Source organism: Furipterus horrens, unplaced genomic scaffold (genome assembly GCF_987537825.1).
Source record: "Furipterus horrens unplaced genomic scaffold, mFurHor1.1.pri manual_scaffold_3, whole genome shotgun sequence".
In the NCBI taxonomy this organism is placed as follows: Eukaryota; Metazoa; Chordata; class Mammalia; order Chiroptera; family Furipteridae; genus Furipterus; species Furipterus horrens.
The window spans coordinates 12,668,558-12,694,670 of NW_028327173.1; the positions used below are offsets into that span (position 1 = coordinate 12,668,558).

The 26,113-nt window shown below is 36.2% G+C and overlaps 1 protein-coding gene across 7 annotated transcripts in view; it reads right to left on the reverse strand.

Moving 5' to 3' along the window:
- The window catches only part of EIF4G3 (eukaryotic translation initiation factor 4 gamma 3), a 294,628-nt gene that overhangs the window by 64,279 nt on the left and 204,236 nt on the right, over positions 1 to 26,113 (reverse strand). For 6 of the 7 annotated variants that reach the window (XM_090268730.1, XM_090268729.1, XM_090268734.1 and 3 more), the window contains 6 exons: positions 20,943 to 21,031; positions 15,816 to 16,062; positions 13,473 to 13,606; positions 11,691 to 11,810; positions 11,230 to 11,340; positions 5,985 to 6,155 (listed from right to left, as the gene is read on the reverse strand). In XM_090268730.1, coding sequence (XP_090124856.1) covers positions 5,985 to 6,155; positions 11,230 to 11,340; positions 11,691 to 11,810; positions 13,473 to 13,606; positions 15,816 to 16,062; positions 20,943 to 21,031 — 872 coding nt within the window. The remainder of the gene's footprint in view (positions 1 to 5,984; positions 6,156 to 11,229; positions 11,341 to 11,690; positions 11,811 to 13,472; positions 13,607 to 15,815; positions 16,063 to 20,942; positions 21,032 to 26,113) is intronic. The other variant, XM_090268735.1, reaches the window with a different exon arrangement.

Below are 26,113 nucleotides of genomic sequence, written 5' to 3' on the forward strand. Positions count from 1 at the left end.
TCAACAATAAAAAATTTTAAAAATAAATAAAATAAAGCACAATCTATGAATGAAAAATTGATAATTTGATCATCATCAAAGTCAAAAACTTCTGCTCTACAAAAGACACTATATTAACAGAATGAAAAGACAAACCATGAACTGGTAGAAAAATCTTTGCAAAACATAGTTGATAAACAGGATTTTTATTCAGAATATAGAAAGAACTCAATATTCACCAATAAAAGAAAACCTCCACCCAATAAAACAGGGCAAAAGCTATAAACAGAAATTTACCAAAGAAGATACACAAATGGCAAATAAGCACATAAAAAATAAACTGATGAAAAAAATAAAACTAGAGGCATCGGTGCATGAAACAGACTGACAGATCTCAGAGAGGAGAGGGGGAGGGGAGAACATAGCCCAGGAACATAGACAACAAGGTGGTAAAGGCTGCTGGGCTGCTGGGGGGAGTGGGGAGGGGATGGGTGGAGAGTGGTACAGGGGGAGAAATTGGAGACATCTCTAACAGTATCAACAATTAAAAAAATATTTTAAAAAGCACATAAAGACGTGCTTCCTCAACATACTAGTTATTTGAGAAATTCAAATTAAAACTACAATGAGATACTATAACACATCCTTTAGAATGGCTAAAATGTATAAAGCAGAAAATAACAAATGCTGGTGAAGATACTGAATAACTGAAATTCTTATGCCTTGCCCACGAAGATGTAAAATGGTACAATAACCATCCTGGAAAACAGTCTGGCATTTTCTAATAAAGTCAAACTTATATTTACCATAGAACCCACCAATCCCACAGATAGAATTCACCCAAAAAGTAACAAAAACTTATGTTCACAAAAATCCTCTATGACCTATGTGAATGTTTACAGCAATTTTATTTGTAAGTGCCAAAACCTAGAAACTCTTTATCCTGTAAGTAGATAATGGAATACCAGTTGGTAATAAAGAATGAACCAATCATTGTAATGATTGTAATGATTTATTATAAATAAATTTCAAATGTATATGCTAAGTAAAAGGAGTTATATTTATTCAAAATGACTCTGTTTACATGATATTCTGGAAAAAGCAACATTTTAAGGACAATGAGGTCAGTGATGAACAGAGGTGCACAAGGGGGAAGAGGATTAATACAAAGTAGTACAAGGACATTTCAGGCAGCTGATGGACACGTTCTATACCTTGATTGTGTTGGCAGTTACATGACTGTGGGTGTCTGTCAACAATTACAGAACTATAGACCAAAAGTAAATTTTACTAAATGTGAGTTACTGCCTAGTAAAAGTCATGAAATCATGATATAATAACTGAAAAGGCCTATAAAAATGTTTTGTTTGATCCCTTTAAAAATGAGTATTTGTATACAAGGATTTTGAGTTAAGTGCCAGTATGTTAACACTTTCTTTAGGCAGCAGACAGTAAATAAATCAATTTAAAATTTAAAACATTATATTGCCAAATTTTCAGCAATGAGTCAGTATTACTTTTATAAAGCAAAAAAGTTTTTAAGTTTAGTAGGAATGTGGGATCACTGCACCTCTCTAATTTTGCCTGTATCAACTGAGATAGTATTGTTAGGTCTAAAACTTTAACCTGTTTTACATGAAGAATGAATACCTTCAAATACCTTCAAATATTTCAGCAGATAACTTAAGCTTAGAAGAACAGGATAATAAAAAGACAACTTATTAGAGTAATGCAGAGTATATTTTAAATTTGCTAAAAGAGTATATCTGAAAAATTCTCATCACAAGGAAAAAATTATAATCATGTATGATGACAAATGTTAACTAGAATAACAGTAGTGATCATTTTGTAATATATACAAATGTTGAATCATGACACTGTACACCTGAAACTAATGTTATACGTCAATTATACCTCATTAAAAAAATCTCCAGAATCATTAAGTCAAGATAGACGCGTAGGTAGATAACACTTTGCCTCGTCACACAACCACAAAAAGGAATTACAACTAAATCTCAAAACAATACCAAGAACTGTAGAAAATCAAACTGTAGGGAAGTATGACAACCAGTGATTTAAAGAAGCCACATTCTTCCAAACAGATGCCTTCTAGAAGGAGTCAAAGCAGCTCTACTTAAAACAGAGAAACAAACACAGGGAGGCTGCCAAATTGAGGAGACAAAGAAATATGGCCCAAATGAAAGAACAGAACAAAACCCCCCAAAAAGAACTAAACGAAATGGAGATAGCCAACCTATCAGATGCAGAGTTCAAAACACTGGTGATCAGGATGCTCAGAGAACTCAATGAGTACGGTAACAACATAAAGGAAGAATGAAGGTTACACTAAGTGAAATAAAGAATAATCTACAGGGAACCAACAGCTGAGGAAAGGAAGCTGGGATTCAAATTGATGAATTGGAACATAAGGAAGAAATAAACATTGAACCAGAACAGAAAGAAGAAACCAGAATTCAAAAAAAACAAGGAGAGGCTAAGAAGACTCTGGGACATCTCCAAATGTGCCAACACCCAAATCATAGGGGTGTCAGAAGGAGAAGAGGAAGAGCAAAAAATTGAAAACTTATTTGAAAAAATAATGAAAGAAAACTTCTCTAATTTGGTGAAGGAAATAGACATACAAGTCCAGGAAGCACAGAGAGTCCCAAACAAGTTGGATCAAAAGTGGACCACACCAAGACACATCATAATTAAAATGCCAAAGGTAAAAAAGAAATCTCAAAAGAAGCAAGAGAAAAGCAGAGAGTTACCTACAAAGGAATGAATACCCATAGGACTATTGCTGATTTCTCAAAAGAAACTTTGCAGGCAAGAAGGGACTGGCAAGGAGTATTCAAAGTAATGGAAAGCAAGAACCTACAACCAAGACTACTCTATCCAGCAAAGCTATCATTTAGAATGGAAGAGCAGAAAAAGTGCTTCCCAGACAAGGTGAAGCTAAAGGAATTCATCACAACTAAGCCATTATTACATGAAATGTTAAAGGGACATATTTAAGAAAAAAAAAGATCAAAACTATAAATATTAAAAGCAACAAATTCAAAACTATCGACAACTGAATTTTAAAAAACAGAGAAACTAAGCAAAAAACCAGAAAAGGAACAGAATCACAGATATGCAGGTCACGTGGAGGGTTATCAGTGGGGAGGGGAAAAGGGAGAATGCGGAAAAAGGTGCAGGGATTGAAAAACATAACTGGTAGGTACAAAACAGACAGGGGTATATGTCAAGAACTGTATAGGACGGAGAGACCAAAGACCTTATATGCAAGACCCATGGACATGAACTACAGGGGGAGAGGGTTGCTGGCGAGATGAGGGTAACCAGGCAGAGGAGGGCAAAGGGGGAAAAAGTGGGACAACTGTAATAACATAATTAATAAAATATACTAAAAGATAGCATTGTACATCTTAAATATATACAATTTTTATTTGTCAACCGTACTTCAATAAAGATGGGGTAAAATTAAAAAAAAAAAAATCCGGCATCTAGCAACAACAAACTTATTGAAAATCATTTATTCACTATGACTGAATATCTACAACCAATTCTACAAATAAAGCCTAAGGCCCTTTTATGGCCTTCCGGACTGCTGACACTAGCTGCACAGACAAGGTAGTTCCAAGTGAGGTGCCAGAGCAAGCACGAGGGAGAGCAGGAGCCAGAGCAGGGGGTAGTCTGGGTACAAGGCAGGTGAGAGGCAGTGAGTTAGCCAGGGAATGCCTTTAGAAAAAAATGCAAATTGGGCCAGACTATGGACAAAGAAAAGGGGGGAGGGAGACATTTTAGGAAGGAATTTTTACTGAGAATTTTCTACTTTAGTAATAGAGAACAAGGAAAGATCACAGGACGAGTGTGCACTAGTTTGAGATAAAAAGAACGTTTTAAAGGACAGGTGAAAAGCTAGGGTAGAGAGAGGAATTCAGTCCTCCAGAAGAGGACGGAGCAGACAGACATGAAGCAGGCCACCCCAGTACCGCGAGCACCACAGTAGTGTGTGTGGTGGACGTCTGGTCACGCCGTGAGGCGATGACTCCCTAGAACTGCTTCGGGGAGATGAAATCTTACGCCAAGGGAAGAATAAGGCCGCTGGCGGTCGTTTATAAAGTTGTTACAACATAGTGGTAAGAATGAAAGACAGAAAGAGTTTTCTGGAAGGGGAGGCAATATTAAAACCCCTGTTTTGACAAAAAAGGAAAGACATAAAATAACAATTAGCAGGAGCATCAGTTCAACATGGGGTATACCTATGCAGAGAAGAATAAACCTCCACAAAAATAAGAGGGAATGAAGCAAAGATGTTCCTTATTTAGAAGAAAATATGTCAAGAAAAATAAGGTTGTAGGGGCCCTAGAAAAGAAGTCTATTTATTCTCCATTAAATTTGCTTTATCTAGTCACTAAAGAAAAAGAATTAATAATACCCTAAAAGTCTATTCTCGTGTTTCTGAAATAAAAACAATAATGGGTAGAACTCCGTTAACAGAGTAAAGGGGGGCAGATTACAAGTCACAACAAATGGACTACTCAATAATCACAACATGGTGGATAACTCAGGTCTCTGGAAGCGTCATTTTTCATCACTTAAGAAATAGAGAATATCTATTCCCTTCTTCATGGGTTTGAATAATCTAATGAAGTAAGGCACTAACACAGGTGCATTAAATCCAAAACAAGACAGCTTCCATAATAAAGATTCAGCAGGATTAAGCATTTTGTAGGAAGGATTGGAGGGAGGGATGTAGAAGGTGTTTTTAAAAACAATGAACTATATTGAGAATAAGTGGAGGGGAGATCAGATGCTGGATGTTAGTGAATCTGGAAAAGGATGTACCTAAGGATAAACGTCTGTGCAATCACTGGAAAGATGAACAAAGGCAAGTAGCCAAACAGGTTTGACATGTTTGAACAGTTCATCTTGGTCCTGACTTCCTTTGAAAAACTTTATTGATTAGTTTATTTATTTAATAAGTATTGAATGAGTATCTCCTATGTATGAGGTTCTCTGCTGGTGCTGAATCAAAATCAAGATTTATAAGGCACATCTCTGATCCCAGGAACATCATCACACTGAGAACCTGGCTGGGATCCTGGAACTGGGCCAAGTGCTTTATATTACTTTATTTAATCTTCACAGTGGCCCTATGAGGTAGGTAATATCACTATCATCATTTTACAATTGAGATTAAGACTTGCCTAACAGAACTTGCCTCTGTCTCCAGAGCTGGTGCTTTCAACTGACATGCTAAACTGCTGGTGATGAGAGCAAAGATATACAAACAGTCAGACACTGAAGTTGCTATGTGATGCTTGGTTCTGGTACAGGTGTGAGGTTCAGGAAGAGACTCTATAGTTTTGTGCCTAGAAGTAAACTACATCCAAAGGAGACAGTAGAGGTAACCCAGGAATAAGGATTGGCACTGTGCATCCATCAAAAGATGAATCAGGCTTTACATTATTTGACACACAAAAACGTCTGTGTGGATTAAAGGAACTCTGCTATTTACCTCAAGGAGTTTTGAGGACAAGATATGCATAGAAAAATACAAATGATTCAATTTTATTCTAAAAGACTCTAAAACAAGATGGGTTTCTTAATTTTAACTTATTAGAAATCAAGGTTTGACAAGGAGACATAAAGCAATATATTAACTAGACTATTACACAGAACACATCGAGAATCTAAAAATACATTTTTAATAAAAGTAAATATAGATCTAACCCTGAACGATAGAATCTATGATTTATGAACCTGAGACGCAGCGTCTGTCCTGAAAAGCACATTCAAAGCAATTTCAAGATTAAATAGGCTGCCTGGTATCCAAGCTGGCTTTTAGAATAATACTGCTTACCTTACAACAGGAGAAAAATTACAAGAAAACCCTTAAGCTAAGATCTCTAAATATATTAATAGGGCAATATGACAAGCTAAAACAATATCACTGTAATTCCAAAAACAGTGGTAGAATGTGCTTGTGTTCTCACCTGGGTTTTTATGTTCTCAGGATCCTCTGCTTGGCTGTCTCGTTTCTGACTGGGCTTCCAGGCATTCTCCGCCTTTTTCAGGTGCACATCTTCTTTCACAGAGACTGTGATGATCTTCCTGGGTTCTCTTCTCTGGCCAGGCTGAGATCTCCGTGGTCCAACATTCAACAACTAGGACAAGAACATTCTTTATTATACCTACACAGAGTACTTACAATTTACTGTCTCTGCCACGCTGCTCAAGTCAAGCCTGATGATCACACCAAACACGTCTAGGTGCAAAGATGAACGTCAGGCACTCAATTTAGATTTGATCTCTTTTGGGGAGGTTGAGGGGGACCTTAGAACACCACCAATGTAATGTTCTCCACCACTATAATTTTAATCCTGAAGTCCTAAATGAAACAAAGTGATGGAAAAGGATATTCGATAAAGCTGTTGTTCTTCACACATACAAAGATACTACCCTTAACTAAAGCTCTAGCTTTAATTAGTTGTAACTTTGAACTGGTCACTTTGAATAACTACAAAAATCCATATGCAGTAATAATCAGTTATAAATCTGCTTCAAAAACTGGGTTTCTAAACTGAGTGAAATACAAATACAACTTTATCATGAAAATTCTCTATAGCACAGACACCTAACTTCACTGCAGATCTTAATGGATTCCTCTAAACTTGCTGGGCCAGAAGTACTAAAATAAGTCTTCTTTATATCATTAATGAGATCTAACTAAATTGCTCCCTGAAAAAATTTTTTTCCTCTTTGTGAGTTCTTTGTTCCTGCTGGACTCCCACGATACCCATCCTGTTGAAACCAATAATATATGCTGGCGTGTCACACTGGTCATCAAATTAAGAACTGTTACTGTGAGATAATGAGGTAAGTTAAAAGTTGCATTCTCTGAATTAAAATTGTCAAGACAGTTGCTACATTAAATGCTTGGAAATAATTTTGCAAGATTAAATATTTGGGTTGACAGTAAATTCTGCTCCTCCCAGGTCTGTTGCGTAATGAGAGCCTTTATGTTTTCTGACATAGATAGCATTCTCTAAATGCTGAGCAAATATTGCCATTAGATTTCAAGAAGGAAGAAAAAACAGGTTCACACAGTACATACAGACCAGAATCACATCTCACTTAATGCCCCAATACTGCCCTTCTGAAAGCTTCAGGAAAGGAAGCAGAAACTTAAATGTCATATTTTATGTAAAAGACAGGTTGTCAGAGAGGCATGGGCTACACCTAAGCTGAGAAGCTGAAAAGCCTTTCCACTTCACTCACTCTCAGAATTACTCTCTTACACTTTACCACCTGCCCTAATCAGAAATGGCAGTATCAAGAACATATCGTGAACAAGAGTTAGAATTTCTAGGCAATACACACTAATTTATCAAATAAATCCAGCCAGGAGCCCAGTACTGATGATACGACCTCATGCTATTGGTAAACACTAAAAAAAAAAGGTAAGGTCAGGTAAATCCTGAGGCAACAGGTGTGGTGGAACTAAAAGAGAACTAAACAGGATCATCAGGCTGAAAAAGTATGAACAGGAAACAGTTGCTAAACCAGGCAGTACTACAATAAGAACAATTATTTATAATGCAAAGTTGGATATGATAGCCCAGACAAAACAATTCTGTTAAGAAAATGTAGTAAACCAAGTACTGTATAGTTTTTATATTTCAGGTTATAATCTAGTGTTGATTCACGAAGGTCAATCTCTTCTTCAATGCTTGGATAAAGTCCAAATACACCACTGCAGCACAAGACATTTAACCTAATCCATGTGTTTACATATAAAAATTTGTCGAGGACAATGGTTGGTGGTTGTAATGAAAGATTACTATGTCCAAAATCACATAAGACTGATAGAATGCATTATTGGAGACATAATTTTAAATCATATTTAGACAAAGTTAGAAAATGTCCATTTCTAAAAAATACTGCAAACATCAACGAATATGCCTTGGAATTTGAATCTAGAAACCAATCTATGCCATATCTCTTTACCTGCCTCAAGACATATATGTGTGAATTTCCAAGAAGCAGCACAGAGACATGAGCTATATTAATAAATAGATAACAACAATGTCAATAAATATAAGTTGTTAGTCCAGGATAAAAATGGTGAAATTGTAACCATGTGCAAGTGCCCAAGAAAATTTTAAAATTATATTTGCACCTCTGGTATAATTAAGATAAGATACTGTTCACAAATACTTATCTAAGAATACTGAGTTCTTCAAAAGATTTACTAATCAATGCTTAATATGCTTAAATAATTAACCTCTAATGTTCTCCAGTTTCCACTCTGGGAATGAATTCACTGTTTGGAACATCAATGCCTGGAAGGACTGTGGTGCAGTGGAGAAAAAGCAGCAGATACAAGACAAAAGGACTGTGGACTCTGAGTCCAACTCTGCTACTTGTGAGTTAAGTTACTGTGAGTAAGTCTCTTAACTTTGTTGAACATAAGCTTTCTCACATATTAAATTGTGTGTCCTACCTACAAAAGTTATGAGAATCATGGCACATAAAATATAAGGCACGTGAAAACATCTTAAAAACTACGTAAGTTATTATCATTGATACCAAAGAACAAAAAGAACTTTTAAAAAAGTGATATGTAGATTGCTGTAATTATCTTTAAACATTTCGTGTCCTTTTTTGTCTGTGAAAAATTTAACATAAATTGTCAAATTTATAGTATCCTTCGAAAGCTGCAGCATATATAATGAATGATTTATTTATGAAACACAAACAAAATCTGGGATCCAGTACTAAGAGTTATGAAGTGTACAAAAAGAAATAAAGCCTGGCCTCCTTGACTGAAGGATGGATAATCCTGACTGATGGCTAGAAAAGAAACTTTGAAGTATCATATGCTCAGGGCACACAAATGTCAGAACCAAAATGAAGAGCCAAAATTTGGGATTAACTAGTGAGTCAACATTTTTTTCAGGTGAACTGGGAGTTTAAATTTTTTACCCACTTCATATATTTTTCTTAAATATATTAAATAAGAAATTGTACTCATCTCTATTTTAGAGTTTACTATCTATTGATTGCTCTGATCTCATTCAGAGACTGTAACCTCAAACACCTCTGCCTACCTGGATAACCGAAGGAAATAGGACCACTCTTTCTCCTAGCAATTTTTAAAGAGAGACAACTAATTGTTCCTTTAAGAAGAGAGGGAAGCAAGATATGAGCTCAGGAAAACTTTGCCACTAGGAGTTTTACAATATTACAGTTCAGCTAATCTCAAAGTTAGTTGAAATGAATATAAATGGCAAGTTACTAGTCTAGGTCTATAAACCCTTGCTCAATACATTTCTTTTGGAATGTTCTCTGTGATGTCTGTCAACAGATTACTATTAAAATGCCACAACTGCCAGGTAATATGAATTTTAAAGAACTACAGTGAGGATACTACCTGGGTGCTTTCAACTGACACGCATTTTACTGTGCATCGAAAGACCGTTATATTTGAAAACAGTATGTAACTGCAGATGACGTATTAAAACAACTGCTATGCAATGGAAATATTTTGTAATAAGTCTGTTGCAGGAAAGTTTATACTAGGAGTTATGCGTATTTAAGCCATACTATGAGGCATACCTAGCAGATATTAAGATTTTGGGGTGTAAATATTTATAAGCTAATTTGAAAGTGGTAAAAAGACCAGAGGTATAGAACCAGAAACTATGAAGAATAGAGCTGCTGCTTTTTCAAATAGCATTATTGATTATTCCTTTATATGTTAGATATAATGGCCTATGGAAGTCCCATCTGTATCTATACGAACATACCAAAGTAAGTTGGACACATTAAATGGAGAATATTTGTTAGCTAATGGAAATGTGGAAGAATAATTATTTGCACTAAATCAATAGATCACAATTTCACTTTAAATTTAGCTTGTGGCATATGACAGAGGTATCTAAAGAAAGTGGATTAAACAGTTAAAGCTGACCTTTACGGAGATACTACAAATTCTTGATAATAGCTCATTTCCAGTCATATTACTTTGCATGCTCCAAATAACTCACTTATCTGATAATATATGTGGGCACAGAGACTTTGGGCAAACATACACTGTGATAGTTACTTTTAAAATTCATTTTCTAATTTCAATATTTTAAAAGAGATATAGTTTGTTCTCATTCATGGTATTTCCTTGTTGCTATACCTAATTAGCAGACAATAGCAATCTGGTAATGAAAAGTGACAGTACACACTGAAGAAGAGATGTGGCAATTCATACCTTTTGCTAGTGACATATGAACAAAATTGAGCAATATGATCATCACAGATGCTGTTAACCAGAAATTAATCAAAATGGCATCAACATTAATTAGTTCAAATGCTTGGCAAAACAGAGAAATCAAAATTAAAACTAAAACAAACACTGACAGAAATATAAATTTAAGACACCAGAAGGGGAAATAATACTGAAAAGTAAAGTATAAAATGGTTTCTAGAAAGCTGCTAGACTTCCTGGTGAGGAAATTCAATTATCTAACAATCTTAGCATTTAGAGAAAATAAAGGTTAAATTTCAAACCTCTGTGAAAACAGCGGTCTTTACGATGGTGCTGCTATTCAATAAATAATATGCTTTAAATTAAGAAGATTTTCTGTAGGTTTTACAAAGCCTCCAACACACTGTATGCATTTAAATATTTTCAGTCAGGCTGCAGGCAAACAATCAAATAATTCAAATACCTACAAAGTGACATTTGTTTTCAGACAGTGTAGTCTTTGTTTCCAAGTAGGTTTCAAAAGTTGTCATTACAGAAATAAGAAGGTGTTTTACAATCATAAAACAGTCTTAATAGGGTGATATGCAAATGTATATGAAACTCTAAGCTCCTCCAAAACTTCCAGTGCTCTCAAGCCATTCCAGCTTGGGAAAAAGATGCATTCCCATCACGGGCAACTTTTCCCCATGCTCTCTGCAAGTCTACAAAGCACGGAGTAGGCCGATTCTGCCAGACCCTGCACAGGACCGTGCCCCGGCATAACTCCATTGGTGATGCCACTTCCACCGCTGAAGAGCCTGCCCCTGGGGGTGTGAAGGCGATCTGCAGTTTACAAACACTGCACTCCTTTGTACGTGTCATTTGTTCATATTTTCACTTCACGAACTATAGTAAGCGATAAAAGCAAGACATAAAATATTCTACACCATAGGCTATTGTCTTAAAGGAAAAAAAAAAAAAAAAGGAATTCAGCGCACCCCTCGAGGCAGGCTCTTCAGGAGTGGGTGCGGCATCGCCAGTGGAGTGCAAGATAGGGCTCTGCTCTGTTCCAGAATTGGCACTCCATGCCTGCTCTGCACTTTGCAAATCTGTAGAAACAAAGACAGAGATGACCATTAGGTGAAAGTCATCAGTGATCTCTAGGATACCAGGAACCTCGAAACAAAACAGGAATCGTACTCAAGGTTGTCTCTATTTTTTAACCCATTTGCAAGTCATTTTAAGGCCAAATTCATGTAAACCAGCTTCTTCAAGTAAAAACGACTCAAGTATATTCTTTATTTACTTTAATATTAGTTTGGAAAGGACAGTCTTCACCTCTTCTACTCTTCTTCCTGTTTAAAGGAATCAATGAATAAAAGCTCCTCTCTCGCCATTAGACAAGATGGCATGAAGTCTATGCCACTTTCTGATTGGGTGGTAGGGAACTCGCACTTACAGGTACACCTCTTCCACCAGAGGTCTGCCTTCCAAAATCGGCGAAGGCTGGAGTAAAATCTGGTCCCCGAGGCAAAATCCGAGGATCCAGAGTTCGCATTGGCAATTTGGGTTGGTTGATCTGCACAAAGAAGAAAAGGAAAGCTTAACACAAGTTCCAGAGCATCCAGTACCACAAAGATAAAAACTTCGATTGAAAAGTTATGTCACCTGAAATGGTAAGCACTGGCTTCCTGAACCAGTGAAAGTCCAGTTTGAACCTGGTAGCTTCTTCTGGGCAAGCATTACAGCCCTTAGGTCAGCAGTGGTTTTCTGATGCCCTGGGACTGATTAGGCCTAAAATTCCCAAGGAGAAGCTGGACATAATCCATGAACTGGCTCACTAGTCAGAACCAGGGTCAAACTTTAGGATTTAATTTTTTTCTAGTATATTCATCAGGACATCAGAGCAGCTGCCTATGAGAATCTGGCTACTGTCTCATTTTGGCTTTCATGCTGTTGATTTGTAATTAGAAATGCATGTATTCTGAGTAGACAGTAAGTCTCAAAAGGAGATTATGTTTCATGGGTGATAATTCACTTAAAATCTCACTTTGTCTTGTTAACAGAAGTTATCTGGTTTTGTATAGGCATAGAATATGACTGTAGACTCAGCAAAGCTAAGTAGCTCAGTGAGAAATCAACTAATTATTGGCCATAGAAACAGATAAGGTAGGAAGACAGGACAGAATATTTTCTAAAAGGATAATCTAATTCAGTGAATAAAGCACTGAAGTAGACCTAAATCGGCACCACCAATCATTCAACTGTCTCATATAAGTATGTCAGAGAAAAGACTCAGACAGCAATAATAAGACCTGTTGCTATAACGAAGTAAAATATAATATGAATAAAGTTTGGAACTCTTACTAAGAGCTGGATCTTATTCTAAAAGATATTTACCCTCTACTTTGATTAGGGATTAATGGTTCCTCTTCAAAACAATATGCTCCATCACCAGCACTGGTTTGTCAACTGATTTACATGAATACTTGGGCAGATAAACATCTGACTTTACTCCTTTTAATTTAATAAACAGTTAAGAATAAACAATGACTACTAATCTTTTGTATGCACATTAAGGTCAGATGTGAAGATAAAGGATGCCTAATTATTTGCATAGGATTAAAGACTAATCACTAGGAGAATCTACTGGAGGATTTCTGAGATATACACTATTTGAATTGTGTTGATTCCTATTTAAGTTTGATCTGCCAAACACCCTCCTAGGTTTCTGACTTAACCTTAATGCCATTCTAATTCCACATTGAAATTTTAGAACAGTGGGGAAAGAGGTCTGTATTACTTTAGCTGTATTAGCCCAATGAAAAATTTTCACCACCTGACTAGGAAATAGCCATACTATCCTAGGTTTCTGACTTAACCTTAATGCCATTCTAATTCCACATTGAAATTTTAGAACAGTGGGGAAAGAGGTCTGTATTACTTTAGCTGTATTAGCCCAATGAAAAATTTTCACCACCTGACTAGGAAATAGCCATACTAAGGAGACAACTCATCAGTTTTAAAATTTCACCACTCAAATCCCAATATCATTCTAGTATAAGAAATCCAAACTCTAACAGTGTTTAGGAAAACTAATTCTTAAACATTATATATTTTTAATTCAAATACCATTTAGTCTTACAATTCCTAAAAATTGCCCATACTTCATATATTTGCACTGACAATAAAGCCATTTTCCACCCAAAAGAGATTATCGTTCTCTGAGTACTCAGCTTACCTTGTCAAGAACTACATCACTGATGGGAGGCAGGCCCTCTGGTTTCTGTATACAGGCTGGCATGAACTGGAAGTCCAACAAAAACTCCCTGTCATACTGCTTCTTGCCTTCAGTATCAGCAGGCTTCCAGGATTCTAGAAAAAGAAATGTAGGCAGAACTAACTGTCTATAAGGTCATTCTGTGTGTATCCAGGAAAAATGCAAACCCAATCTAGTACTTACATTATCTCATTATAAACAAACACACAAACACAACACTGAACTACAGTCTGGAAGTGCCACATACAGATTTTAAACTGTCATTTATTCCTTTATTCCTTCTGGATGCCTCTGGATTGCAGAGCAATCTGAAGTAAGTTGTTATACGAACCCCTTCATATACACATTCAGCAGCCTTGGCTAGGGTATGTAATCATCCTCAGTAAATAAACTACCACACCTGCAAGTACCTCAGAAATAAGGAATTTAATAATATTCTTGGTTTCAGGGAAAAGGATACTTTAGTTGTTCACTTGGAAATGTTATTTTGTAGAGAAAGAGGTAAAAATGACTTAAAAGACAAAAACAAGTAACTTAAATTTAAGATTCTTAAAAGTTTAAGCTGTTATAGGATTTTCCCCCTGACTACAGTTTAATCTTAAGAAAATAAAATAATGTACTTGCTTGCTGACCCAACTAAACTGGGAATGCACATATCTTTCTCTGAAGATCATGACACTAAACACTACTTAGATAATATTTTAAATAGATTTTAAAATTATTTTGCTATAAAACTTGCTTTGCTACCATTACTACCGTTAAAGTGATCATTACTCACAATCTTACTCACTGTAAGAAGTTAGAAAATTTCTTAAATTTTTTATTAAATAAAAGCAAGTCACAATTTTTTTCTTTTAACTAACAAAACTGTCATCAAAATCAGGTCCCACCTCATTTCATGAGAGCACATCAGATCCTTCTTTTATTAGTGGTTCATAATGTATAGGTCATAGATTCACTGATGGTATGTGAGAATTTCGCAGTTTTCAACCAGATCTTTATTACCATATTATATTCATTAAAAGTTAGTTTATTGGAATCTAAATTTTAAATTGACTTCCCCCCCGATTACTGCTAGTGTATTACAGGGATAAAAGGCAGTCAGCTGGTCAATATAGCTGCGACCTACAGCTGTGCACTTGTTCCTTGCCAAATTGAAGATAAAAATATAACTCACACAATCCTAAAAATGATAATAGTGTCTCAATTTCCTGAAGAAGGATTGGTGGTGGCCATAAGTGCATGGTGATATGATCCAAGGCTAGATCATTGTAAGTAATTTCAGAGTTCTAAGGTTAAAAAAAACTTTTACAATTGCATAATCTTACAATTTCATAGAGCACATTAGCAGCAGTTTACTGGTAACGGAGTCTATATTAAGGTAGTATCAATCGGTGGCTTTCAAACATTTTTGACTACAACTCACAGCAAGAAATATAATGACTTCATGACTCAGAATAAACATAAACAACTATAAATGAAATAAATTTCTTAAAATGATATTACCCTTACTACATGTAACGCACGGCATTTTTTACTATATTTTCCTTTTAAAAATTGCTGGTTGTAACTCACTAAATTAATTTCACAACGTATTAAATGGGTTAAAACTAGCAGCTTGAAAAACCCTGGTCTAGATTGCTTTTGAGGTCTGATATTTTATATTCAAACCCTACCTCAATGAAGAAGTCACTCCAGATTTGGGAGACGAAGAAAAACTTTTCATCTATCCCAAATTTTCAATCAAAAGAATCACCTTTCCCTACCACATCTAATAGTTCCACAACCTCAAAGTCAACCATGGTTTACACAGCATGGGGACAGAAGGTGAATGTATTTGATGGTGTCTAAAGATGGAAGATCCTCTAGGATTTAATATATATTTCACAGGGAACTTCCCATCCTGACACAATGGAGTTCAGTTCTATAAAACAATTTCTGTCAACAAATTGAGTTCAAGCCTTGGGAAATGAGTACACTGTCTCAAGTGACATAATCATATCTGAAATATAAATTTCCTCTGTTGAAGTCAATCAGCCTAGCACCAACTGAGTGCATTTTCCAGCTGCACTTCCAATGGCAGCAAAAGCAGAACACCAGCACCAGCTAGTGCTCCCACCAACACAGAACGCTCAGGATGTGCTGATCTCTAACTTATGCCTGTTGATCACTTCTGTAAATATTACACTACGACAAGCCTCTTCCTTCGGTCCTCTACTTCATGACAAGGAGGCAACATTCCCCTAAGGGTGCAGTGAAGGAAAGAAGGAAAGATGCACATGGGAAGGCAGGGATAAAACTTACCTGGTTTAAATGGGGATGTGACCCCCTCGCCAGAACTATCAGTGGAGCCTGAATTAGCATCTATTCCTTCACCCTCAGAAACACTCTCAGCACCATTACGTACTGCCTCAGTCTCTTCTCCATTTTCTTCCACAGTTTTCACTTTTTTTAGGTCTGAGGAGTCTCTCTCAGGATGAAACCCTTGGCTCATTTTATCCTGCTCAGATTCAAGTACTTTGTCACCTGAAAGCTCGTCTTCGGCTGTAGGCTAAAGCATAAGGGAAGACAGAGGTTATATATACTTTTTCACTGTGTGTAAATACACATGAAGACTTACACCTGTCCCCTTCAAAAGCATAGGGAAACATGTCACTCAAGATAAGAATGTCTGTGTTCAGCATATATAGTACTAGAAAGGTAAGTTTACTTAAAACGCTTTTCTCATTTCATGTCCTGGGATAATGCAGACAATTCAAATGGCTACTGAAATGCTTTAACATGACTAATGAAATCTAAATGTACCAAAGGTTAGAATGAAAAGAACTGTTAATCCCTGGAACTTGATGGACATGAAACAGTTCTAGTCAGAAGTCTAAATCAAGCATGCCTACCCTTACCACTACAGCTCAGCAAATATAAAAAGAAACACTAGAGGGTGTTTTTATTTTTATTTTTCTGTCCTCTGGATGCAAAATGGAGAATTCAGTGAATGGCTTAAAGTATGTAAGGTCCATAAAGCTGATCCTCTCTCATTTTACAAGGATGCCACTTGTTAGGTAAAATCTATTTTGTTTATTGGTTCTTTGAATTCTCTGAGGCTGTGACCTTATTCAAATCATATATGGAAAAATGCTTCTGATATATTCCCCTAGGGAGAAGTCTGGGTTCTGGTGCATCCTATTTTTGAAAAGCAAAATGGAATTGCATTATTCACCAGAATATTTTTGACCATTTTTTTGACCAAGTCAAAAAAAAAAAAATGGATTTAAGGGTTGTATGAACTACCAAAACTCCTGAGGCCAAGTTCTCCATGAACTTTAAGTCTCCTTCTTTTTCATGAAGGATAAGCACTCTGAAAATAATTCCTTGGAAGAATAATTCAGAGGAAACAGGCATTCCAATTGATAAATTCACACGAGAAGAGCCAAAAATAGATGTTCTATTCAACTGCTTCAACAGAAGATTGTATAAGAGAATGTCATATACTCAAGAAAGTGGTTGCCCCAATTGATTTATGAAATAATGTTTTTTTAAATTAAAGAGTTATAAGTATTATACTAATAAATTTTCTTCTGTTATACTTCAGATCACGTGGAAAAGACATTAAATTTAAAAATGTATCAACAGAAACAGACAGTTCTTAGGCCTTATTTCTACAATGGAAATAGCTAAGTTCACACAGGCACACGTGCACGTGCTTCCCCGCCCCCTGAACAGGGAGAGACAGTACGGTAACCATCAAAAGAAAGAAAAGACAAACATAAAAATTCTAAGAAAATAACGGCTGAAACTGATTTCTTTTTATAAAACATGGCAGAAAATGGACATATTTTAAACTTTGGGAAAAAACACATCTACTAGCTTTTTCTTATTCTATACTTATTATGAATCTAAATCAACTCTTAATGACCTTGTAATATCACCTTATAATTAAGTACAGGTCATCAAGAAGACCTTTAATAATTTTGCATGTGAGCCTATAAATGATAATTAGCCTTATTAAACAGCAGTATACTATATTATTCTACATACAATAATAAGAATTCTTATTTTGGGTCTTGTTAAAATGTGAAAAAATGCTGTTTTAGAAATATATATATATTGGTACTCTTCTGTGTAGAGATTATAATGGTTGAAAAAATTTCCAAAGAAGAGTATTTTATAACATATGAATATTATATGAGATTCAAATTTCAATGCCCATTCATAAACACACTAAAATCAACAACAATGGATAATCTATTAGATATTATTAAAAGAGAATATATTATTTGGAAAAAGCCATATAAAACTTGTTCCATAAATAGCAAACCAGAATACAGAACAGGCACATTGTTAAGAGGTATTTTTCAATGGAAGCCACAAAAATAGTGCATTAAACATTATGATGATTATTTTTCTTTCAGCAGACTGAAGCTCTATTCAACTAGTTTGTTAGTGTCTCACGGTTCTTAAATTGTTTTCTCAGAAAATCAGATTGAAAAAAGAAAGCACCTTATTGGCTGGGCTGTCAAAAGTGAACCTTTTATAGGAACTTAAGAATTTAGTTTAAAAAAACTGTGTGCTAAAATAAAAATCAGATTGACAACTATGTATGAAACAAATGATGAAATATCCTAAAAATGTTAAACTGCTTTGACTAGTAATTTTACGCGGAATCATCTTTCATGTTATCTTTACAGGCACTAATTTAAAGAATTTAATCAAATATTTGCAATGATGAACAACCTAATATATAATCTAAAATATGCTGCTGATACCTGAAACATTCTTTAAAAGGCTGAAACCTTCCTAAGGAGAGTTTGATGGTCAGTGCAAATGAAGACAATGACAACCAACATTTACTTAAATACTCTAATAAATACTCAATCTTATGAAAGGAACTAGGACTTCTGTAAAAAAGCCTGTCTGCAAATTACAGAATACCCTTTTATTATGTTTTTTAACTACAAGGCTAAAAAAAAAAGTCATTTAAAATGAGTCAAAAGTTGTCATGTATGAAGAATAACAATCGAAAGCAGGTTTTAGCAAACCATGCTCATGGGCCAAATCTGGCTCATCGCCTGTTTTTCTATAATATCCAAGGTAAAGATGATTTTTATATCAGTAATGGTTGATAAAAACTCGGAATAACATTTTATGACACATGACTATTATATGAGATTTCAATGTCCATCAATAAAGTTTTACTAAAATATAGCCACACTAATCTGTTTACACATGATCTATGGCTGCTCTTGGGTTACAGCTGCAGAGGTGAAAAGCTGTGACAGGGATCATATCCTACAGTCCACAAAGCCTCAATTATTTACTCTGTGAACCATTATAGGAAAGGTCTGCCCACCCTGACCTAAAGAAGAAGGTGATATCTGAAGGCACAGGGATGGTGGCCTACCCACTTAATAGTCAGGAACGCTTAGAAACCCAGCCACAAGGCAAAGACACATGAAACACAGCAAGAGAAAGCTGATTAAAAAACAGCTGAATTGAACGAGTAAACTGTCTGAGGAGAATGCAAGTGATTCCCCTGCCTCTGGAAGGTATTTTATTTTCTGTAAAAGCAGCATTTCCTTGTTCAGCCACAAAACGTCCAACAACTATTTGCAGCTCTATAACTTACTGCCAATTCTTACCCCCAATAACCACAATAAAATCACATCTATGAAACAGTTTTGTGGCTGCTATGGGACTAACTATGACCTCTGAACAGAGTACCATGTAAGAGCAATGACAGGACGGAGAAAAGTAACAAAGAAGGACTGTGAGCGGCTTGCAGAGCGTAAGTAAGAATTATAACTAGACAAAAAAGCCTTAAGAAACAAATGTATTTAAAGTTAATTTAAAATAATTTTTACACTTCATGTTATGTTAAAAATTCAATAAAAATTATTCTAATTAAATAGATATGAGTTCAAAAAGAAGAGATTGTTCATACTACTCTTCACGTATAAGCCTCAGTACGGACACGGACGACCCTGAGACTGCAGACCAGGGCACCGTTAGAGCGCGCCTTGGGGCTAAAGCCGGCCCTTGCTCTGTCCTCACACCATCTGGCCCTGGTGGGCTGTAACAAGACCTGGTGGGGCTTAGTTCAAATAAGCAACCTGTATGTGAAAAGCTACCTTACTGAGGGAAATGCAGTCAAAAGATGACATTTGAAATTAATTTCCCTAAAATGTACCTGATGATTTCTATCACCATTGCTAATGGACATGCGAAAGAATTGTCTTCACTTCTCTATCCTAGATCAGTCTTTCCATGTGATTAGTGTAATGTGGGTTCAAGTCCCGGTCAGGGAACATGCCTAGGTTGCGGGTTAGGTGCCTGTCAGGAGATGTACGTGAGGCAACTGGTCAATGTCTCTCTCTCACATGGATGTTTCTCTCCCTCGCTACTTCCCTTCTCTTCTCTCTAAAATCAATAAGCATGAGTGAGGATTAAAAAAAATTTTTTTTTCAAATTCTGTAAATGGACTTTAACCCTTTGAGTGTCATGCGTAATTGCTAAAATTTGTGTGAGAAATGCCAGGCTATTTTGCTGAGAAATGCAGAGTTTATGAAAAATGTCTATAAAAACATTATTCTTCATATTAATTTGCTGAAAATTTCATGACACAGTAAATACACTCTTCTTTTGTAAGCAGTGTTCTCTGACACAATTTAGCAAAAAATTTATTGCATTAAAATTATTTTATTATACAGTTATTTTAGAAAAATTAAATTCTTTCCTTCAATATGGCTTTTGAAATATAACATATGGCATAATATAAAATCCATGATTATAATTTGAAAAAACACATAGTAACATGGATAACAAGCAAGTATGTCAAATACTGCATGTTTTTTTAAAAAAGAAAACTTCATAACATACAAAAAAATGAACATAACAGCATTCACACTGGAGACATATATCAATAGATATCAACAGTGAAAACAATTTATAAACTAAATGCTAATGCTATACCATGAAGCAATGAAAATGTCCATTAGCAAAAGCTTCCTTATCATGCACACTGCATAGTTTTGACAACTATTGCAAAGATAAATGCAATTAAAAGGACCGTTTAAAATGTAAGTACAAATTATAACAGAATTAATATGTCAGTATTAGAACAAGCATAAAAATTCAAAATATATAATCTGAGGTACAAAAATACATAAAATACAAATTATTCCATTGTTATTTACATTTATAGCCATCGAAAAAAGAGTCGCTGGGAGTGACGCTGGCACTTCTGGGAAAATTTGTCAGCATTGCTCACAGCGATGTTGGCACTCAAAAGGTTAAAAAAGTCAGACACTGAGCTTGATATATCGCTTTGCCCGGAAAACAGTATCTCAAGAAAGAGGAATAAACCCACACTTGTCTAAGGAAATGGCACCACTGTTCTGAAGATAGGCTTAAGGAGATCTATTGCTGCCCCCTTACCTCCAACTCTGCTTCTAACACCTCTTCAGTGGTTCGGGTCCGATCTTTTGGTTTCTTCCACATCTTTGGCGCAGTTATAGCTGTCTGAGCTGAAATACAAGATCAGGCTGCCATTACTTCATACTCGAAGCTATGTTTGGAAATATTAGGTCTAAATAATACCTTTATTCAAATTTAGCCAAAGAAAAGAAGGCTTTCACCCATACCTATGAGATAGATGGGTGATAAAGTGTAGCTGTGGCCTAGAGATGCAATGGCAAATGTCTTGGGCACAAATTATTCTCATCAGCTCATGTAGCCTTCCAACCAGTGACCCAGGCACATGATTCAGTATATGGTGATTGCCTATAATATAGAAAACTGGCCTACCAGCCGATTCTAGATGTGGATCTGCTTCTATTGTTCATCAACTATGTGATACTAAGCAAGTCATACTTCTCAGGCCCCTGCATATTCAACTATAAAGTATAAGAGTGAGATTAGATAATATCTAAAGTTCCTCTGAACTACAAAAAAATATTAAATCTCAGGTTCTGTCTTTTTTAAAAAAAGCTTTCTAAACAAAAGAATAAGATTTCGTCTGACAGGCAGCGCTTCTACAACATTCAGTTCTCATTTCAGACCAACACCACTGGCTTAGCCTTTAACATCGCTGAGGTGAAAATAAGAAAGAAAACATTTTTTACTGAACTATTCTTTTGTATCAGAAGTTCTAAATGGAAAATTAGGCTTACAAAAGATTTTCACACTTTGCCTTACAAATTCCAAAGAAATCATCCAACACTTGGATATACAATTTAAACGTCAGAGAGCAAATAGATTCTATTAAAAAGAGCCAACAAAAGGCAACACATGAGTTAACGGATAGAAATGAGGTATTACAGGCTAATGGGTAAAGAAAAGGATCAAAGAAAAGCCACTTAATGAAGACATTAGACATTATCAAAAATGAGTAAACACAAAGCTGATTCTCCACAGAAATACAAGATCATTCATTTAGATTAAACCAACCAACTTCTCTGGGACCGCCTCAGATCTTTTTTGGAAGAAGAGTAGAACAGGAATACTTACACTGTTTTGGGGCACAACAACAAAGAAGACATTTAACATTCTTCTCAAAATCATTGTAATATCATTTAAAAAAACAACAACAACACTATAAACTCCTTTGCTACATACCTCAGACCAATTTATCTTTATCCTTCCCCTCAGGGACTAAAATGAACACGAAAACCATGTGTTATTCTTCCTCTGTGGCCTACTCAAGGTAAACTGTTTTTTCAAAGTATGAAACTCAGATTATTATAATTATGGGTAGGTTTAAATTTGCTATAGCATCACAGTCTTACACTAAATAAACAATGTATTTCCTGTATGTATGCATGTAATGGTCTCTTCGTTTTTTATGGATCTTCTAATTTATAAAACCAGTCTGTTTATGTGCATGTCTCCCAAATGCTTCCATAGCAGAATCCTTTTTAAGAGTCTGGGGAACCTGTACATTTAATTTCGAATTCTATTTCATATATGCATTAATTAAGCTTTAAATTCCATTCACAGAAAAGGGGAAAACACTTTCTGGAGGATTCTCTGGGATTAAATAGAAACTCATCCTGCCTCTAAACAACAAAAACCAAGAATATATCAAATGTACCTAACCCCAAAACATCAAAACATTTCTTCCATGGGTAACATACTACCTTTAGCATGCTTAAAAAAAAAAAAGCTACTTATATAGCAGGAACTGTTACTCTGTTTAAGTAGCTATTTAGTTTTACTTTAAAGCAATAACTCACAACTAGAGGTAAGACAAAGCACACACCTCTTTAGGAGATACATACTCAGTCCTTTCAAAGACTGAACAGATATACACACCACACCTAGTGTCTAGTGAGATTATGATGAACATCCCCTCTTCTATCATTATTGATTATTGATGCAGACGTGCAGTAAAATTTTGGGTGTGCTAAAAGGATCGGGAGAGTGCAAAAGATAGAGGGAAAGACAGACACAGATACCAATGCCCTCATTTAAATGACAGTTATTGCGGAATTAGCTAGAACAAGAGAAGTAAATGTAAGACACTGTCACAGATATCTTTCCTCTCTAGTCCACCCCCAATACTTACACCTCAGATTAGGCCCTTATTACTGCATTTACTTAACTATGAGATAGTCTCTTAACTCACTGCCTCCGAGTCTTACTTTAACACATCGTATATAATACTGACCGAACGATGGCTGTCCTAAATCACTGATTTGGCTGGGTTATTCTTCTACTTAAGCTAATCTTTAAGGCATCATCCATAGGGCCTAGGAAACTTCCTTCACAGGTTGAGCACTCAAATTTGTTGACTGAACAAATAATAGCAGATCTGTGTGAAAGAGGTAGCACTGACATTCTGAAAATGAAGACATAGATTCTTTCTTTATTGCATGAAAGCACCACAGGACAAATGACAATCTCTGCATGAGATTCATAATCACCTGAACTTAGAGATGCCTACAGCAGCCTCCTCCAACCACCATGAAAATTCAACTCCTATAGGCACATTTATTTTCCACTACTGTAAAATATAAAATAAGTATAAACAAAAAAAGCAATACTAGAATTTAAAGGGTTTTTTTGTGCAAATTTTTACATTACTGGCAGAAAAATCATGTTTTCTTTCAGGGCTTATTTTACAAAATGGCATGTATAAATTCAGAAAAACACTAGAGAAACAGACAAGTTTAATCACTGGGTTTTAGGAAGATTCTTCTCTCTGACAGAGATTTTAGAATTTATGTCAAGAATTGCATCAAGTTAAAAATGTCCCCTTTCCCAATTCTCAACCCGTGAATGGAATACAAACTCCATAAAATTGTGCCACATCACAACTGTTACAACCGGCAATGACTCCATTTTTAAAAAGAACGCACAATGCATTTTTTCTGAAATCTGTAAGATGCCTGGCAAGTCATACCTGTAAGTGGAAGAGTCCTCTGGTTTTCATTTACTTTTTATATAGGTTCGTAAAAAACAAGGAAATTGTGACTCCCAAAGCAGTAGAAAATCATTAGTAACAAAGGGCAAATGTAATCAGAGGGTCTCAAGGGCAAATGTAATTAGAGGATCTCTGAGAAGGAAGTTGAGGGCATTACCATATTTACAAATCACAAAAGGGGCACCCTGAAGGGGGAAAGAGAGTCATCACCAGACAAAGGGAAAATGGGAGAAGGTAGTTGACAGTAGTAGCATATTTACAAATCACAATAGGGGCATTTAGATAATCGTGTTAGATTGTAACTCCAGAGTAACCAGTAGTGGAAAAATGGGGGAGAAGGAAGGGGGGAGGGGGAGCTAATCGCGTTACTATAAACCAGTTTCCTTTGTCTACCTGGCACGCACATTCTCTTGGCTGAGGGCGCGTCCGGCTCTGCAGACTCGTGAATAAATGCCTCGCTTTGCTGCTCAAGTCCTGTGTCCTGGTTTTTATTGTGAGCGTTTCTCACAGGTTCTACTGGAATCAAGTTACTACTCTTGCAAAGTAAGAGCTAATAACTGTGTGCAATCTTGGAGATAACTACTGGACTTGGAGAAAAGGGGCTAATATATGAGTCATAAATATACTGGGTTTTATTAAACCCATGTATGTTTGCAAAAATAGCCTCCCCGACCCCGCCATCCCCCATGCGTGAGAAAAACTGTTACATAAAATGGTAGATCATATAGAAATGAAAGAATCAAACGTAGTTAAGAGACAGGAATATAAGGCACCCTGAGAAACTACTCTGTAAAAACACGATCTCGGATATATACTCTGTTCCTTTTCTTTGAAGAATATCAGTTCTTAGAGAAACGCCAAGTAGTTACGTCATGGTTTCTAGTCTGGAATCCTGACTCTGAGAGATGTCAGAAATGTTACATATTAAGTACAAGAATGGCAAACATTACTGCTATCATTGGCATAATAATATTAGCGTATCTGGGTTATGCTTATTTCCTTTAGTCCTGTCAGTCTTTACATAAATATGACAGGTAACCTTGTAATCTCAGGGCATTCCACTAGCTATGCAACGGAAGTCTGAAAGGAACTTTTACTAAAGATGCCATGTTGGTAAACCTAATATTGCTTCTCTTTACTGTATCATTTCTTTTTTATTATTTACTAGTCAGGTAGGTACACAAGGAAATTTAAGGGTTAAAAAATTTTTCAATTTTTTCTGGTGCCAACAAGGAGAGACCTTTCTACTCTCCCTTTTCTTAGATCTTTGCCTGGACTAAGATTGTAATTGTAAACCTTTCCAATATCTTTGATAAATGTGTAATGTTTTTTTAGAAGCTAAATAAGTCTCTTGCCACTTATACAACTCGGGAATGTTTTTCTTTTCTTTTCTTTTTATTGTTTTTCTATTACAGTTGTCCCACTTTTTCCCCTCATTGCGCCCCCCCCCCACCCAGCCCACCCCTTCTCCCACAGTCAATCAGGAATGTTCTTCTTAAGGGCGCAGGAGCCACCTCTCTCCCAGCCACCATGGGTGTGTCTAGGCAACTAGCTTCTGTAACCACCTGCTTGTCGTGAACAGATGAAAAGAGTAATTTTCCCTTTGGATGAAGACAACTGACTAACACGGAGAGACAACCACCAGGAGAAGTTAGGATAAACTAGGTATAGTAGCAATGGCGCTGGGACAGTCCTGCTATGTGAGGACAAGTCATCGCTACCTTGAGGACACGTCTGTAAATGGATTATCTGCCTGGTTTTAACAAAGGGGGAGCTTTCCTTCTGTCTGCAGTCTCATTAGTGGGTTGCCTGTGGTGCTCACTGCAGTCTTTTTTCCTTTTTATTAAATTTACTGTGGTGACACTGATTAACACAATCACACAGGCTTCAGGGGCACAGTTCTACGACACATCATCTGTGCACTGTATTGTGTGTTCACCCCCCCAAGTCAAGCCTCCATCCATCACCACTGAACCCCCCATACCCTCTTCCACCGCCCCCCATTCCTCTTCCCCCACAATCACTCCAGTTGTCCACGTCCATGGGTTTTTTTCTTTTCTTCTTCCTTTGCTCCGTCCCTCCCCGGACCAGCCTCCAAGCCCACCTCCTGACCACTGTCAGGCTGCTTTCGCTGCAGTCTTAATGCTTATTCAATAATAAAACTCCTTTCCTTCCTACGTTTCTG